This window comes from Cyprinus carpio, chromosome A3, assembly GCF_018340385.1.
Source record: "Cyprinus carpio isolate SPL01 chromosome A3, ASM1834038v1, whole genome shotgun sequence".
NCBI classification, from domain to species: Eukaryota; Metazoa; Chordata; class Actinopteri; order Cypriniformes; family Cyprinidae; genus Cyprinus; species Cyprinus carpio.
Genome location: NC_056574.1, coordinates 8,649,034 through 8,668,860, shown reverse-complemented (window position 1 = coordinate 8,668,860; position 19,827 = coordinate 8,649,034). Strand labels below are relative to the sequence as shown.

The window sequence follows — 19,827 nt, the reverse complement described above, 5'->3', positions numbered from 1 at the left end:
AAAATATTTGGACTTTATTTTTAAAAATTACTAAACTTAGCACCAGCAAGCTTGTTAGCTAGACAGTTAGCATCAGCTACCAATATATACTTATTTTCAGTATGGTTATGAATAAACATTCATATCTGTCTAGTTGGGTGGTTAATTCAAACAATATAAACGTTTATACCTTTATACTGTTGATAAACAATATCAAAACAGACGTCACATAGGGATAAATGCGTAACATTTTAATAGAACTGTTAATGTTATGACAGCGGGAATTTGAAGGTGCATTAGTTATTTTATTTCATCTGTGTTATTTTAATGTTTTATTTTTTTGACCTAAGAGGCACAGATGCTGATGTGTTTGCATTCAAGCATTTCAGTGGGCTTAAAATAGATCACCCCTTTACAGCAGATTTAGTTCACAAACAAATGACATCAGTTCACTAGAAAACCGCACGTTTTCAGTTACAATAATTAATCCTAATATTCGACATTAGTAACTTACAGCAGCATCAGTCGCGCGCACGCTCACAAGATCTCCCGGTTCTTATTTGTGAATTCAGTTCACTAGAGACTCGCACTAAACGGTTCATTTGAATCAGTGAGTTGTCGACTCGAGAACAGCTGCAGTCGGATCATTCTAATTCGTGAATGAATCGTTTTAAAAGGTTCATTGAAAAGAATCGGTTCGTTCTTGAATCAGACACCGCTTCTGCGTGTCAGAGCACGTGATATATTATAAGGAGTCGTACGATATGTTTTATGAAAGTGTAGTGAAGTAAAAAGTACGATCTTATGCTTTGGAATGTAGTGAAGTAAAAGTAAAAGTTACTTAAAATAAAACTACTCCAGTAAAGTACAGATACTTTAAAAATGTACTTAAGTACAGTAACGAAGTAAAGCTACTCCGTTACTGTCCACCACTGCTTTTCAGCATGTAGAGTTATTCAATTTAAATCCAATTCTAATCTGACTCCATTTTAGTATGACCTCGAATTTAGGTTGAAAGGCAAATTGGTTGATTGTCTGTCTCTAAATATTATTATTATTATTATTATTCTGACATTGGATTATTCTAGTTAACTCTTTACTTTATATTTAGCCTACTCGTTCAGGAATCTATGTCGCTCAGGGTGCCCCACGACGGCCGTTCTTCTACGTGTGCCCCACGATCACAAAATCTCCAGTCTAAACATTAGCCAGAGGTTATGACTAATACTATTTAATAGGTTACCCATACTTACCATATTTGAAATAGTATTTTCGTTTAGTCCCCCTCAGTTACCCATGCACAAATTAGTTAAAGCTCACCACAATAATCAGCGGTTATGCTAGTACTCTTTGTCTAGCCCCGATAGTTAAAATGAACTACGTACAACTTAAATAAAGCTCAAACAATAATCAGCGGTTATGCTAGCCCCCCGACAGTTATATAACTACGTACAACTTAATTAAAGCTGAGAAAATAACCAGCGGTTATGACCAGTGCTCTGACTAGCCCCCCATAGTTACTGCAACGGAGTACAACTTAACTAAAGTCACGAATCTTTCATGTCATAAAATATATGTATATTTTCCCTTTTTATAATTTTTTTGATAAATGTAAGATCCCTAAACCCCAAACCTAAACCTACCCATTTTATACAGAATGTTAAAAGACTAAAACATAATGGACAGAAAATGTGTAGGAAAATGAAAATTTTAGTAAAAATATAGCATTAAAACGATATTTTGAGCCACTAATCCTACACCTACCCCTAAACCTACCCATAACCATTTCTTAAAACTACATACTGTTAGGCTATAAATAAATGAATAACACTTTTGCGAAAATGTCAAAAGTGGTACCAAAAGTAGTTCAAATGATGATGAGTTCCAGTCGCAGTAGGCGGTAATGAAAGGGTACAGAGCAGAATTTAATTTATTAATCGAATCATAACGAGCGCGGGCTTTGACTGTGACGGTTGCTGAGAGTGAAGATGAAGATCGATTGATAAAGGGCTGAATTTGGATCTGTTCCTTGCAAACACATGGATTCTAAAGATATGGAGTACAGCAAACAAATCAAATGGATGTGATTTGTAATTTTATGTTGTGCTTTGGTGTATCTTATGGTTGTATTGTCAGTCACTGCATAGGAGAAAATCGCACAGCAAAATATTACAAAATGGTTAAACAATTACAGAAATAGTATTCATTTTAAGGTTTCAAAGTGTAGTCTCGTTTAACATTGTGTAATCCCCCGAAACGAGTTTTTGCAGCATGAACAGAAAATGTTATTTCCTTTTAAGTAGATGAGGTTGGAGTAAACTGCTTTCAATAAATTCAACTAAAACATGTATTGATATGACAATTGAATACAGCAGATTTAAATCATTAAAAGCCACGATTTTAATATTAATACATGGGAATTCACATACATTCACACTTTACGTTAGATGATTTACGTTTTTAGCTGCTAATACGTAAGTACTTGTACGTTTTAGTGCTATATAATATGTCAATGTTGTACATTTTACTGTGTATCAAAACGTAAGTAAATGTAAACTTATACTTAATACTTCATTTTTTATACATGTGGAATTTTAAATTTAATGTGCAAATTATTTAAAATATGTAAAAATTAGTGCTTTAAATGCATATTTCAGTTGTCATTTTGTAGTTAAATTGTTATACATTATGTTTAATAGATTATATTTATAATAAGAAATATTTATCAAGTGAATCTGCAGAGATTGTAAACTTTATTATATTTATTGAAAGGGTAAATTAGTAAGTCACTGTGGTTCAGCTGCTTTAATGAATAAGATTGTAAGCTCAAGATACGAGGGCAAAAAAATAAATGCCTCCGAATAGTTAAACTAAATGCAAAGCCAAGATTAAAGTGAGATGTGAACATGGATGTCAGTTGCAGCATTATATTTAAATCTGCTTTAAAGTTGCATCAAAAGATTTATTTTCATGCATTGCAATACAACCAATCACACGCCTTTGTATCTGCAATGACTGCTATACCCACACAGAGGCACATGTGCACTAGAAAGTTCTGTAGATGGTTGATTATTTGTATGACTAAAAAGTCTGAAAACAGCTTTGGAATTACACACATTAGCAATAGAAAAGCTATTCTTCATCTTTTCCCCTTTCAACGCTATTGGTCTTGATAATTTAATTAAAGTGACGGTAATGGGAAACATGAGTAGTCTGAAAAAAAGTATCATTGGGAGCTGTTTAATCTGATTCTGATGCATGATTCTGTTCTTGAGCCCCTCACAGAGCCGTGATGCAGGAGTTGTGTGTTGAAGGTACCTGGATGGTGAAGGTGTCTTTGGCAGCATCTGTCTGCAGGTGGATCTCCACTGCTGCTGTATCTCCTCCTGCTGTGATCATCTTGTGCCGCAGTTTCTCCAGCGCATCGCTGCTGTTTGAGATGAGCTCTCGGATGAACATCTAACAGAGCAGGTGTGTGCCAGAAAACACTGACCGTTAGACTGAGCTACAGACTGATCAATATATTTATATAGATATTTCTGGGGTGGTTTTCTAGTTATAAATCAGGATCCAATCTGTAAAAATGTCATATTTATTAGTGTAAAACTCTCCAATAAGAAGATTGACAAATATTTAGCCATATCAAGTTGATTAAATATGTACTTATTTGATTAGTTTTTGATTAAATAAATCTACAGGGTGGACAATATATTGAAGATACGTAATACATCTTGAATGCATCAAGAGAACTGATCAAACATGACAGCATTACATCTGTTTATGTTCATTTATCACCTCTTTCTCAGAATACAATGATCTGGACACAATATCCAGCAGTTTATTTCGTCTCTGCTTGGAACTCATTGTTTGGAGTATAGCATCCTTATTTGAACACAGAAACAAGAGTTTAAACATACTTGCAATTTTAATACACTATAGTATATACTATAACTTAAGTTTCTGACACTTTAACATTCAAATGGTTTGACATAATAGAAGACTGGAAACTACGGCGTGACAGGCGTACAGTGACTGAAAGGACCCTGCGGTCACTGACTGATGACTTCGGCGTGCAGTTCGATACACGCCTGTGTAAAATGTTTTAATGCAATTTCTCGAGCGGCTTTTCTTGACCCTTTAAAGGAAAGTTTTTTTTTTTTGTGTTTCATTTTTATTTCATTTGATTAATTACATTATAATATTGGCAAAATATTTAATACAAAAACGTAGATTCCTTAAACCCCTCCTCTGTTTATTCAGAAATTAATTAAAAAAAAATATTAAGCCTTTACAAAAATGAAGTCAAAATGCAATAAAACTGTTTGATCTTTTTTTTTTCTTCTTTATCAGTCTTGATTTGATCTGGTTCTATTGTTAACCCTTCACTTCATTGCTGAAAAGTGACTTTGAATTTGTGCTATTTTGTTGTAATAATATTTTTATTAAATCAAATACGAAAATGTAAACGCTCTACTTACTAGACGAACAGATGTAAACTTGTAGTAAATGACTTTATCTGCTCTGAATGAAAAACTGACTGTGATCTTGGAGCTTTGTAGTAAAGAGACATTTAAAATCTATTGGCTTCCTTCAAAATGATTGTAAAGATCTCAGCGCTCGGCAGAAGCCAGTAATAATCCTACAGTTAAAGCCTGAGACACTCCTCACCAACAGAGACTAATTTCAACCGAAAAATATGTAGATTTTTTGTGTCTTGCTTTCTCTGGGACTAATTTAACCAGCTGATTGTAGATGTGTATGTAAAATAGGGTGACCATAAGTCCTATTTTCCCTGGACATGTCCTCTTTTTGGACACCCCAAAAAACACCGCGTCTGGTCGAGATTTCTAAATCGCCCAAAAGTTCCGGGATTCGGCTTTTGCTTTCTACAGTCGCCGTTCATTGTGTGCGTTTTTATATTAAAGATCTGCACAGGACTGTTTTCTTAAATCCGCTCCCAATTTCTGACCATCGCCGCCTGCTCCAGCAAACATTATAATGTTGAATATTATTTCTGCGCATCAGGGAGCCCATATTAATATGCAGCTCGTGTTGGATGCAGGGTCGCCCAATCCGCATTTTGTTCCGGAATTGGTCTAATTTTAAACTGTTGCGGCAGGTTGATTTTCTCTCGTGGGTTGAAGGTTTGAAATATTGCATTAATTACATTTAATTAAAAATGCTTGTATTGAAACATTTTGCATTCTACCTATGATAAAACTGTGGTAGATGTTCAGTTTTGTGAAAGATGATCACTGGTAGGAAGCCTTGTAGACAGTGGCGGCGCAAGGGCGGGGCTTGACGGGGATAGCCCCATCAGAAACTCCCCCCGCACAGCCCCCACAAGGATCCCCTAATGTTCTTTGGTGTCATTTTCATTAACATTGAAAGATAAACATTAAAAACCTAAAGAAAAAAGAAGAGCCTAGTATGTGGCCTATAAACAATTGATATTATGGGGGAGGGGTCAAGAAACAACCAAGAAACTCTGAAACAGTAATCAAGATTTACGCTGGTGAACGTCAGTCAATTAAAAGAGAAAGTGAAGTAAAAACTAACGGATCTTTCTCTGCATTAACGGCGCATTTTCTCTGAGACAACGCGAGACGAAACTACTTCAACATATGCTGAAAACGGTATATAACTGTCTTAAATTATTCCTTTAATATTTCTCTTGTGGCCCATATAGTGAAAAACATGAGAAGAAAACGTACTGTAAGTTATACAGGTTGTTTTTGAAAATTGGTGCACGAAATAAAGCTGCTCTTCATTTTCATTGATGACTGCAGTGTTAATACTTTTAATTATAGGCCAATAATTAATTGTATAAATTAATAGACCTGTTAAAAAACTCGTCATGTAAGAAAGAATGTAACAGGCCTACATAGGAAATACTAAATCCTCTTAATATTGCCAATTTGTCAATATTCGTCACATGATACGACTCATCTCAGCACGGGCAGGTTACATTGCCTTTTTCGAAGCTGCTGTATATAAATATATATATATATATATATATATATAATATATATATATATATATATAATATATATATATATATATATATATATATTGCAAGCGTTGCTTGCTTGTGTAGAATAGGCCCTCTATAAAATATTGTCACCCTAGTTAAACTGGATTTCCTCTTTTTTGAAAACAAAAATATTCACACCCAACTTCATCTTTTTTGAAAACTAAAAAAATCTCACCAGCATGTAAAATGTAATTGTAAATGTTAATGTGCAAGTATTCAGAGTGAACACATGAATGTTAACACATGAGTTAACTGTTTCTATAATGTTTTATTTTCCTTTGTGTCCTTTAGAGATGAAGTTCATTTGTTTGACTTTGCTGATTATTAATGGAATTACAGATTCAATATCAGGTAATTATTCACACCCATGAAAAGAGCTGAAGTGTGTGTTCATGTTCATTCATTGTCCAGCTGAACTATATTTATAATTTATAGTTTAGTTTATAGTTTATGTGATAAATGACCAGGTCACTGTACATTATGCCATTGATTACATTCTTACCAAATAAATGGATGTGAAATTTTGATCTCAGGTGAAATTATTTTATCAGCTTAAGTGTAGAAACCACAGAACCGAAGCTGTAGGTTTCCTGGATAAATTGTCAGTTATTTATCATTATTCAGAAATATTAACCAATTAAAATAAAGTTTACAAAGAGCCATTTATTAATGCTAATGGTAAAATGCACAAAAGCAGTGTTTTCAAGCAGAGATGATCGGACGCAGAGCTGTGTGACAGTCAAACAGTCACTGCTTTACATGTGAACGCTGTAGCCCTTGAAGGATGACAGTTCAGCTGACAGGAGGTTCACATTTAATTAGACCTGCTTTCTTTCTCTTGTAACAGAGCGGTATGAAGTCGTGGGGATCTGTAGATCCTGTTCTTGCTGTAGCTGGTGAAGATGTGATTCTGCCCTGTTCAGTCAAACCCAACATCAGTGTTGTGGACATGAGAGTGGAGTGGTTTAGATCTGATCTGAAAGACACACTAGTGCATCTTTATGATGATCATGTAGACAAAAATACAGATCAGAGTCAGTCCTACAGAGGGAGAACAAAACTGAATCATCAAGAGCTACAGAGAGGAGATGCATCACTCAAACTCTCATCAGTCCGAGTCTCTGATGAAGGACTTTATAAGTGTTTTATTGAGTCTAAATCCTGGTCTGATGATGCCATTGTTGATGTCAGAGTTGAAGGTGAGTAAACCAGTGAAAACTAAAGGCTGGAATACACTACTACGACTACTAAAATCTGAACAGCTTTTAAAACCATACACTTAACGACCTTGTAAATAATCACAAAGGAAAGCTGGCCATCACACACTAAACAACTGAGGATCACACACTACCAGACTTTCAAGTTGCTCCGATAACAAAACTCATGCAGAAACATGTGCCGTGTTGCTAGGAGACGAGTGACAAATGAAAACAGTATGTGTTCTAAAATCGGCTCAAAATATCAAACATGTTTGGATGGAATCAAAGTCTGACTTTAAAAAAATCGTCCATCTGTGTCCATCATACACCAAATGATTTTCTTGGAAATCTGTCAACTCAGATCTGCAGACTGGCTCTGACTTTCATCAACTAGAGTCAACTTCTCCAGACTGTAAATTGGGGGAAAATCGGGGCAAATGTCGTGTAGTGTATTCTAGACTTAACAAACTCTAACTAACTTAAAAAAGCCAGAACAACAACAGAATGTTCTTCTTGTTGGTCTGTAGCTGTAGGACGTCCTCCAGTGATCACTGTAGATGGGTTTGATCATTCAGGAGGGCTTCATCTTCAGTGTGACTCTGAAGGCTGGAACCCTGAACCTGATCTTGAGTGGCTGGACAGTGAAGGAGTCAGTTTGAGTTCAGAAACTACGGAGATGCAAAGAAACACAGACGGATTCAGTGTGAAACACACCACTACTGTACATCACAGTGATGACAAGATTCACTGCAGAGTCAAACTGAGACATCACATGCTGGAGACTCTGATTATCACCACAAGTAAGAACTGACACTTTTGTTACTGTAATTTTGTCATCTTCTTGTGGTATTTTTGATGCAGTAAAAAGATTTAATGATTATCAGCTCAGTCAATTACATTATGTAAAGCTAAAACATTTTACTGTCTATGTACCACTCAGAACTGAACATTATGTATGTGCATCTCAATTAATTAGAATGTCATGAAAAAGTTCAATTATTTCAGTAATTTATGAACTCGTGGAGTAGAATAAGTCTTTGGTTCTTTTAATTGTGATGATTTCGGCTCACATTTAACAAAAACCCACCAATTCACTATCTCAACAAATTAGAATATGGTGACATGCCAATTTCTTGAGCCTTCAAAAATGGTCTCTCAGTTTGGTTCACTAGGCTACACAATCATGGGGAAGCCTGCTGATCTGACACGTTGTCCATAAGACAATCATTGACACCCTTCACACGGAGGGTAAGTCACAAACATTCAATGCCAAAGAAGCTGGCTGTTCACAGAGTGCTGTATCCAAGCATGATACAGAAAGTTGAGTGGAAGGAAAAAGTGTGGAAGAAAAAGATGCACAACCAACCGAGAGAACCACAGCCTTATGAGGATTGTCAAGCAAAATCGATTCAAGAATTTGGGTGAGCTTCACAAGGAATGGACTGAGGCTGGGGTCAAGGCATCAAGAGCCACCACACACAGACGTGTCAAGGAATTTGGCTGCAGTTGTGATATTCCTCTTGTTAAGCCACTCCTGAAACCACAGACAACGTCAGAGGCAACTTACCTGGGCTAAAGAGAAGAAGAACTGGACTGTTGCCCAGTGATCCAAAGTCCAAGGAGTGGTCCTCTTTTCAGATGAGAGCAAGTTTTGTGTTTCATTTGGAAATCAAGGTCCTAGAGTCTGGAGGAAGGGTGGAGAAGCTCAGAGCCCAAGTTGCTTGAAGTCCAGTGTTAAGTTTCCACAGTCTGTGATGATTTGGGGTGCAATGTCATCTGCTGGTGTTGGTCCCATTGTGTTTTTTTTGAAAATCAAAGTCACTGCACCCCCGTTTACCAATAAATTTTGAAGCACTTCATGCTTCCTTCTGCTGACCAGCTTTTTGAGATGCTGATTTAATTTTCCAGCAGGATTTGGCACCTGCCCACACCGCCAAAAGCACCAAAAGTTGGTTAAATGACCATGGTGTGTTGGTGTGCTTGACTGGCCAGCAAACTCACCAGACCTGAACCCCATAGAGAATCTACAGTATGGGGTATTGTCAAGAGGAAAATGAAAAACGAGACCAAAAAATGCAGATGAGCTGAAGGCCACTGTCAAAGAATCCGGGCTTCCATACTACCTCAGCAGTGCCACAAACTGATCACCTCCATGCCACGCCAAATTGAGGCAGAAATTAAAGCAAAAGGAGCCCCTACCAAGTATTGAGTACATGTACAGTAAATGAACATACTTTCCAGAAGGCCAACAATTCACTAAAAATGTGTTTTTTTTTTTGTTTGTTTTTTTTTATTGGTCTTATGATGAGTGGGGGAAGTCGTGGCCTAATGGTCAGAGTGTTGGACCTGCAACCCAAGGTTTGTGAGTTCGAGTCTCGGGCCGGCAGGAATTGTAGGTGGGGGGAGTGAATGTACAGCGCTCTCTCCCACACCCTCAATACCATGACTGAGGTGCCCTTGAGCAAGGCACCGAAACCCACAAGCCCACTGCTCCGGGTGTGTGTTCACGGTGTGTGTGTGTTCACTGCTGTGTGTGGTGCACTTTGGATGGGTTAAATGCAGAGCACGAATTCTGAGTATGGGTCCACCATACTTCACTGTATGTCACTTTCATGAAGGTATTCTTATATGTTGAGATAGTGAATTGGTGGGTTTTTTGTTAAATGTGAGCCAAATCATCATCACATTAAAAAGAACCAAAGACTTAAACTACTTCAGTCTGTGTGCACTGAATTTATTTAATACACGCGTTTCCCAATTTGAGTGGAATTACTGAAATTAACCTTTCCACGACAATCTAATTTATTGAGATGCACCTGTATATGTTTTAATAATTTTTGTTAAAATATGTTTATTTTACACAATGTGCTTCGTTTATGGTTTTGTTTTGCAGGTAATATGTTTAGTTCTTGGAGGACATCCGTCATCATGATTTCAGTTGCTGTTGTGCTCAGTGTGATTGCTGGAATACTGATAGCTGTGTTTTTGCTCATAAAAACAGAGGTAAAATGTTTGTTTTCTTATTTTATATATTTTATGTAAATAAGGCAGTATGGAGATAAATTTTTAAGGAAAGGCAAGTTTATTTATATAACACATTTCATACACAATGGTAATTCAAAGTGCTTTACATAAAAATGGATTAAAATAATCATACAAATAATCACAACAATAAAAGCAAAGTATTAAAATGACTAAATGACTAAAGAAACATTAACAGCACAATGGAATAAAATTATCTATATGTCACGTCACTTTCATTTTCACTTTCACTGTTACTTTCATTATGGTTACATTTGAACTGGTTACAAAATAGATGAAGGATGGTAAAAACACAAACAGTTAAATGTACCCAGCATGTGTGTAAACTGTTATCTGAAAGGGAGAGAGAGAGATTGAGAGAGAGAGAGAGAGAGAGAGAGAGAGAGAGAGTGCAGGCAGCCCCCAAGAGGAGGGCCTTATCCCTTCCTTGACCATGTGACTGGCACATCTGCTGCAGCTTGCTGTCCAGACAAGATTGAGATCCTGGATAAAAGCAGTGCAAATACCTGTCAGAAAAACATTGATGTCTTGCATGGCTTCATCCCAACGCTGCACAGACCTCTAAAGCTGTGCTGGAGTTTTATACTTGGGGATTTTAATAACTGTAAGCTCAACAAGTCAACTGAGTAATTTTTATCAATATGTGACCTCTAGCTAATACACAGGGTGGCTGTGGGTCCTTAAAAAAGTCTTAAAATGTCTTAAAGTTTTCCTAATAAAAGTCTTAAAAGTCTTAAAATGTCTTAAATTCCGATTCGATGGATCATAAATATTTTCAGTCACAATTCCGCAAAACGTTCTCCGGTCTCTGACGGACTCAGTGACTGTTTACAATCATTAGACAGGCAGATTTCCCCAGCTGTAGTTACTGCTACAGTTAGCTGACCAGCCTCCTAGCTAGTTTAAAATGGGTTAATGCAAGTTTTACTGAAAATGGCCCCGACTGTCCGGACAAATAGCCTGTTTGACAAAAAAAATAACCAGTGAAGCATCGAAACATAAGAATGATTCTTCTGATTTTACTACATTCACCGTAAACAGAGATTGATAATGGATGGTGTATTTCTGGTATTAAGGTCGCACTATTTAGGCTTGCGCTTCATGTAAGAGACTTTTATGGAGAAATCAAAATATGAAATTTAGTAAAAGAGCTGAATGGTACACATAAAGAAACTCACAGAGGAAACATACTGAGGTAAAATTCTGAATGTTGAGTTCTTTATTTATAACAGGATGTAGTCAAGCAACATACCATGACAATGGAGCTATTTGCCGAATATTCTCACGATTGCAAATGCTTACATTGATTTTACGTAAAATAAACAAGTAGTTAAGCAGTCTTGTTCCGTTTCACCTACTAAAATAGTTCCAAACAAAGATCACAGCAGAAGTATTGCGCAATCTTCAAGCATCCACAGCAGTGTTTTGTTACTGAATGATCAGTGAACGGTTGAATGAATGACTCAATGACTTACCGCCAGCTGCTAGCGGAGTTTAAAATGTTTAAAAGTATGTTTTCCCCCCAACATTTCTTATTTGTATATTCAAAATTGCAATTAAAACAATAATCGCATAACATTATTTATTGCTGTTGTAATTGGGCAACGCAAATTAATTTGTTTGATTAAAGCCATAGTGTAAATCGTCAATTTTAAGAATTTGACATGAAAATATGATGCATACATTTAATACAGTTTTAAAAATGGACCTTTATACAAGTAAATAACATCCTGAGGTTAATATTAAAACATATGCAGATAATTGTCAAAGCTAATAGAACACAGATAAAATATTGCCTCAGAATAAATTGTTTACACCCCCACCAGAAATCTCAGTCATGAGGTGCTTTTGTGGAGATATTTTGTATGGGATATTATCTGCTGATATGAAAAAGTTACGATATGATAGGATATTATTTAAGATACCAAAATAATCAGTCTGGATGCTTTTAACTTAATATTATTTAAGGTTTGACAATCATGATTTTAGTGCGGAAATAGTAATTATGGAAAAAGTGAAGTTCATAAGGTTAAACATCTTTTTCAAAATGTAGATGTCAAGAAGAGCCCAGGGCCTGATAACATAGAGGTCAGGTGTTAAGGTAAGGCAGTGATCACTTCTTGGTTATAGCTAAGGTGAAATTAAAACTGCGGACCACAAAAAACACATTAAACAACATCGAAAGATCTTTGATGTCAGTAAGTTACGTCAGCCAGACATTGCAAAAAACCTTTTCCATCAAGCTGAGAAACCGTTTTGAAGCACTTAAAGATAAAGAGGGCCAAGAGCAAGAGAATGTGGAAGATACATGGGGCAAGATCAAGGATTTTCATAGAGACTGCTAAAGAAGTGATTAGTTACAGGAAAAAAGAAGAACAAGGCATGGATAACACCTAGTACTTGGAAAAGGATTGATGAAAGAAGAGTAGCCAATGAAAAAACAACTAAGTGCCAGATCACCCAGACTCATAGAGAAAGCTCAAGAAGAGTATAAGACCAAAGACAGAGAAGTAAAGAAGAGTGCCCCGAAATGACAGGAGAACCTTTGTAAGAAACTGGCATATGAAGCCGAAAATGCTGCATTACAGGGAAAACTGAATATGGTTTACAAGATTACCAAGCAGCTTACTGGTCATAAAAGCAGCTCCATACCAGTACAGGATAAAAAAAGGCAAGCTAATAACAACAGAAAAAGAACAGGGCTGCCAGGTCGGTACATACTTTGAAGAAGTACTAAACCACCCGGAACCAGATGAGCCAGCCAATCCCAACCCAAACCAATACTACTAAAGGAATAGACATTCACCCTCCTACCAAAAAAGAGAGGTAGTGGATGCTATTAAGGCCATGAAATCTGGTAAAGCACCAGGGATTGATTCGTTGCAAATATAGCTACTGAAGGCAGATATTTATATATCAGCCAACATGTTAACACACCTTTTCCAAAAGATTTGGGATGAAGACACTATCCCTAAAGATTGGAGCAAAGGCCTCATATTCAAACTGCAGAAGAAAGGAGACCTCAGCAATTGTAACAACTGGAGGGGTATTACACTTCTTTCTATTCCCAGCAAGGTTTTCTGTAGGATCCTGTTGAAAAGGGTCGATAGAGCCATAGACCACAAATTGAGAGAAGAGCAAGCAGGTCTTCGAAGTGGGAGAGGTGCATAGACCAGATTTTTGCACTTCGCAACATCATAGAGCAATGTTTGGAATGGAATGCACCACTTTACATAAATTTCATAGACTTCACAAAAGCATTTGACAGTGTCCACCAAGAGAGCTTATGGAAGATAATAAGAGCGTATGGAATACCACCTAAGATTGTAAAACTTATTAAGAAGTTTGAGAAAAACTTTAAAAACTTAATTGAGAAGTTCTGTGAACAGTTTGAGTGCTCCATTATTCTCAATAATAAAATGTCCTTTGAAGTCAGATCTGGCTTGTGGCAGGGTTGTATTCTCTCACCTCTTCTATTCCTGATCACCATTGACTGGGTTATGTGTCAAACAACATCTGACCATTCCCGTGGCATTTCAGTGGACTCCCCTTTTCTCATTTGGAAGATCTTGACTTCACCGATGATCTGGCGGTAATCTCAGCTACATACACTCACATTAAGGAAAAAACAAAGGCTGAGCAGATATGTTAAACAAGTTGACTTACATATAAACAAACAGAAGATGCAGACTATGCGTATTAATGCTCTCGTTTCTGCCCCAGTTAACATCAAGTGAGAGCCAGCTGAGGATGTGAATGATTTCACATATCTTGGTAGTGTTATTAGCACTGATAACAGAGCCCAAAAACATATCAAGGCTTGAATAATTAAAGCAAGAGGAGTTTTTAGCAGACTCAGAAGCATCTGGAAGTCCAAACATCTAAGCCTCAAAACAAAGATCAAGCTCTATAACAGCAATGTTAAATCAGTGCTTTTGTATGGCTCTGAATGTTGGAGAGTAGTGAAAAGAAGACATAAGCAAGATAGATGCCTGCCATAATAGTTGCCTTAGAAATACCTGCAAAATACAATCTCCAAATACAATCTCCAATACCAATCTGTACATAAAGACAAGATCAAAAACCATATCTCAGGAGATCAAGATACGTCGATTAAGATGGCTCGGTCATGTATTTAGGATGCCCTGTGAAAGGATACCTAAAGTGGCACTGCGTTGGACACCACGTGGCAAACGCAAACGTGGCAGGCCAAGAATAACATGGGGACGTACAGTGGAGACAGAGCTGGAAGAAATGGGGCTCTCATGGGGGGGAGCACAGTACAAAGCCCAGGACAGACCCAGATGGAGAGAGTTAGTTGCGGCCTTATGTCCCACGTGGGATGAAGAGGATTAAACTTAAACTAAGGTGTTAAGGACCTGCGCAGATCAATTATGTGGAATTTTTCATTAAAGTACAAAAAGTCCCCAAAATAAAAAAAAAAAAAAAAAACTAATATAATCCCTGTGCCAAAATGTAAAGTTACCAAGAATTTAAATGATTTTATATCAGCTGCACTAACATCATTAATTATGAAATGCTTTGAAAAAATAGTAAAGGAATTGATTTTACAGAAGACGGAGACCAGCTTTGACTCATTACAGTTTACCTGCAGAGAAGATAGAGGTGCGGAGGATGCTATCCTTTATCTTTTAAATCTGATGAACAAACATTTAGAAAAACCAAAAACATGTGCCAGGCTGTTGTTCATCGATTTTTCTTCTGCTTTAAAAAACATAAAGCTACATTTGTTAATAGAGAAAATAATATCTCAATTTAATTTTGATTTAAATGTTGCTGGATGGATTTTAGACATTTAACAGAAAGGCAACAGTTTGTTAAAGTCAACAATGTATTTTCTAAGCAGTTGTTTTGTTTCCATGGGCTCTCCTCAAGGTTGTTGTTGGTCACTCTTGTTATATATCATATGCACAAATGATTGTCGTAGTTCATATGAGGACAGGCATATTATTAAATATGTAGATGACTCCATGATAGTGAGTCTCTACAGGAACAGGATCGAGGGCACGGTCTGATAGTAGAAGACTTTGTGATGTGGTGTAGTAAATTCCACCTTCAATTATATGTGGGAAAAACAAGGATATGTTAATTGATTTTGGTAGATCGACACTGAGTCCAGGGATGACAAGCATAGACGGAGTGGATATTGAATTGACTGGCAATCATAAATATCTTGGGATTACAGTATAATCGATGATAAATTAAGCTTTGAAGCAAATGTATCAGTTGTTTGTAAGAAAATACAGCAATTAATTATTTTATTTTTTAAGGAAGTTGAGTCCATTCAATGTATGCATCAAAATGTTGACTTTATTTTATGTCTTTCATTGAATCAGTGTTTTCTTTCTGTATTGTAGCCTGGTTCGGTAATCTCACACTGTTAAATATAAATAAGTTAAATAATCTTGTTTAGTCTAAACCGGCAGTGGCAGAAAAAAATTATCGGAATGAGTCAAAGTCAACCCATTGCGATCTATCACAGACAGGTTTTAACGAAAGCACACTCAATTTTAATACATTTGGACCATCCATTGCAGAAGGAATTTCAATTGCTGCCCTCAGGGCGACGTTTAGAGAACCGGGTGAAGAACAAAATGTTTTAAGGGTTCTTTTGTTTCAGTGGCTATTAGTTTGATGAATTCTTAATTTGATTGGGGTTTTACATGTATTATTTTTATATGTGAAGGTGTTGTCTGTAGATTATGTATTGTCTGTATGTGTTGTGAATTAATGCTGCAAAAATAGTTTCTCCTAAATGGGACAATAAAGCTTAACAAACACCACAACAACAAATCTTCAAGTTCTGTTGGAAGAGATAGAGCTGTAATCGGGCTTTAAAAGTTAGGCCCAACAGGACCCGAGCCCGACAGATTTCGGCCCGAGCCCGACAAGTACATTTTGATTGACAGCTTTTTAAAAGCAACCTAACCCGTTTACAGCCCGACATTAATTCAAATGTGCGCACGCACACAGCTCTTTTGCCTTTTGTCAAGAATGAGTCATTTAAACATGTTTTAACATAATTTCATGACTAACTTAGGCTATAGGCCACTTGGAAATTGGAACAAAAGAAATAAAATAAGTCCTCTGTAAACATCGTAACATCTCAGCACTCTAAATGGGCATAGGCTCTTTTAGCCTTTAAATAGGCCAATGCACCAATAAAAAACGAGTCTTTCTTAACAAATTAAATTAAGTTAAAAATTCTAAATTAAGATGGGTATTTGGCAATAACGAAATTACGAAAAAGGCTCCGCAGGATTTGCTTCACCACTAGCAGCTGAAATTTAATAAAAGAATAATGCCAACATTAGCCTATATACTCTGTCTACATTATGCATTTAAGGACTCAATTAATATTAGTTATAATTTGAAAACATTTACTCACCAAGATTAGGCTAGGCCTACATGTTTTTGTGGAGGAAAATTATTGAATCCACTGTAGATGGCTTCAGCGCGTTCCTGCACTCACTGATGGTGCGTCCAGCAATATAACCCATGGCTCATTATTCTCATTATAAACATGGTTGTGGCAACCCACGTGTGTATGTAAAGGATAATTTTACCAAACTACGCCACTCTGGAAATTCCACCCAGAGAAATTAGTGCCTCTAAAGGACATGCAAGTTCGTTCACCAAATAAACGCTCAGAGACATGGGCAACAATACAAAACAATTTACTTTATTAAATCAGAGTCACTTTAAAACAATCATTAAAACATATCAGGCCTCAGCCAAAGCACAGCCCATCATAAGAGTTTAGCTCTACGAATGTCACAGGAACACCAGCTAACTGGGGCTTACCAGCAGGGTCAGGCTGTCAGAAATCATTTACGACACGCAAACAGTGCACGCAAACACACACACACACACACACACACACACACACCACTTTCCACCGATGGACACAGCACACTGTGAATAACACACCACCACTAGAAGGGAATAGAGCCGGCCTCCCTGCCTTTGGCACCCAGATCCTGTGACACAAAAACAGAGCAATCTCAATAAAGAATCACTAAGACACACACAGAATTCTTAAACATGACACTGAACTGCCCTCATGTTGATTTAAACTAATTGACAAAACACAAACAATAAGAATTAACCAAACTGCAAAAGAAATGGACAAGGCCTATTTGCCCTCAAATAACAACGAATAAGTTCATAGAAACAGTTGGTTTTTAACAGTTTACAAAAAAAAGAAAACAGCAAAACAAAAATACAAACTAGAAAAATACAAAAAAATACAAAACTAGAAAAATACAAAAGGGGAAAAAGATCACATTTAACAAAATATACAATTAATCAAACAGCCAACAAATGATGAGCTGCAAAATAAACCCAAGAACGAGGATAAGGTTCTTTGGGAAATAGGAATCAACTAAAAAATAAATACACAGAAAACTATTAGAAAATACGAAGACAAAGAAGAACAAAGAACATCACTTTTAACCAAATATAAATAAAGATAAACAAAAACTATAAAACAAAATCAACACAAAACAAAACAGCAGTGTTATCCGTGGGCAGGACGTGAAACACGCCGGACTAGCAGTCAACACTTTCAATGTTTCAAGGGGAGCACCTGAAATAAAAACAATGTTACCATTTAATACTACTATTATACGTTAACCCCTCACCCAACTTAGCAAACGCCTATTAGACATACCGAGTGACGCATCTGATGTATGCATAGTCACACACAACAACGGCAGCCACAGCAGCAGTGCGAGACCCGCACGAGAAACAGAACCGCTGATTCGAACGATACGCGAGGGAAAGGCAATCATGCAATCAGAGCTTACTCACTCCAATGTCCACACCTGATGCCGGAAGCAGCCACAGTACAGCGTTCGCGACGCGTTAGTGACGTTGACAATGACGCTGACCTCAAGCACAGGTCTACCGCCCTTTATATCCCCATCATGACCAGCCAGTTGGCTTACGACCCCCACATAATTATTAGGGAAAGTAATGGGCTTCCCCACCACATGTCATAACTTTTCCACACCTCAGACTTTGCTTTAGTTGCTGGTGCAACCAAAAACGTAATCGCCAGAGGCAAGCCTCCGTTTCACCTACTCAGCATACATTTTCACATCTTTCTCGCGCTAATCGAAACCCCATCACATGTCCCGCTCATTTACCTCGCAAACCGGAGCGCAAGCCAGAGCCCGGCCCGAGCCCGTGTAAAAATGATATAAATTAGGGCAAAGATCTTCAGCTCTAGGAAGAGAACTGAAAGCTTCTGAAAGTCCAGGCCACCTTCATCATCTGTTTGAGTAAATGGGTGCACCGCAGAGGCTGAGGACTGGCGTCCCAAGACTAGAGAGCAACTGAAGGAGTTCAGTGATGATGAGAGGCTCAGAGCTGTTTAATGAAGCAATGGCAGAAAACCAGATCCAAGCTACAGACAGTGATGAAGAGAAATGAACTATTCAAAGCTCTCCCAATCTTTGATCCTGCCAAGGTTTCTGGTTTAAAACCTGATATTAAGAATTGTGTTGAAGTTGTGCCTGCATTGAGCAACATCACTACATCTGGATGGACAAGAGTGATGCAGGTGAGGTTAGTGCAGTGGAGTGGTGGGCTGCAGGGAAGATCGAATCCCAACACTCGTCCCACTGCATTGTACCTGCATCACCCCACTACTTCAGTGGATGTGGAGAGACTTTTTCTCACTATTCTACACTTCTAACTGAGCACAGACAATGGTTAGAAGAGGACAGTTTTAAAATGATGCTAAATGACAAATTTTACACCAGAGATTCACTCACATCCACGTCCAACTACACTCACATCCAGTAGTTTTTTCTGATTCTAATGTAAATAACTTTTTTATGATGCAAAAATACTACTGATTTTTACTACTAAATTCATTTTCTTATGTACTGCATTTATTGAGGTGTGTAATTGATTGTCACGCCAGTATTTATTTATATTTGTTAAAAGTAGCTTATTTCTATTTATTACTTATATGTGCATGCAGATTTATTTATTGTTGAATGATACCAAAGTATTTCTATATTCTTTGATGATATGGAAATGTTTATTTGATGATTTGTGTACAATTTATAAAGTAATATTTCCTGCACATTTTAGTGGATCTACTATAAGAAACCTATTTTTGTTTAACAAATCAGTTGTTCCAATTTGATTTGTATTGTAAACCTTAAAGGGGTGGTAAAAACACGTTTTTTTTCGAAGGCTTGATTGTGTTTGTGGGGTGCACTGTAACATGTGTTAATGCTTCGTTTTTTAAAAAATTGCATTATTTTTCATATATTTTACCTTTATTCTACACTGCTCTGTCCCTCCTTGTAAAATGGTCTGATGGTTTCCGGGTCCTGTGAAGCCAGTCCCTCAAAAATAGCAATGGGCTCAGATTGGTTAGCTGGCCCAGTGTGTTGTGATTCGCTAACCGCCTAGTGCAACGTTTTTCGGAAACGTCACGCCCTTTACCTTTACCAGTAGTCTGTGCTTTTGGTGGTATTAGAAACAATGGCGTCAATAAAACCATACCAATTTGAGCCCGAATCGGACCCAGAA

General features: G+C 37.1%; 1 protein-coding gene and 1 pseudogene across 1 annotated transcript in view; both read left to right on the top strand.

Annotated features, from left to right (window-relative positions):
* Window positions 1-19,827, top strand: part of LOC122134487 (butyrophilin-like protein 3) — a 62,825-nt gene that overhangs the window by 35,656 nt on the left and 7,342 nt on the right. Inside the window, exons 4-5 of the mRNA XM_042732335.1 lie at window positions 7,740-8,012; window positions 10,106-10,215. Of these exons, the coding sequence (XP_042588269.1) occupies window positions 7,740-8,012; window positions 10,106-10,215 (383 nt within the window). The remainder of the gene's footprint in view (window positions 1-7,739; window positions 8,013-10,105; window positions 10,216-19,827) is intronic.
* The window catches only part of LOC122138666, a 76,953-nt pseudogene continuing 62,652 nt past the window's right edge, over window positions 5,527-19,827 (top strand).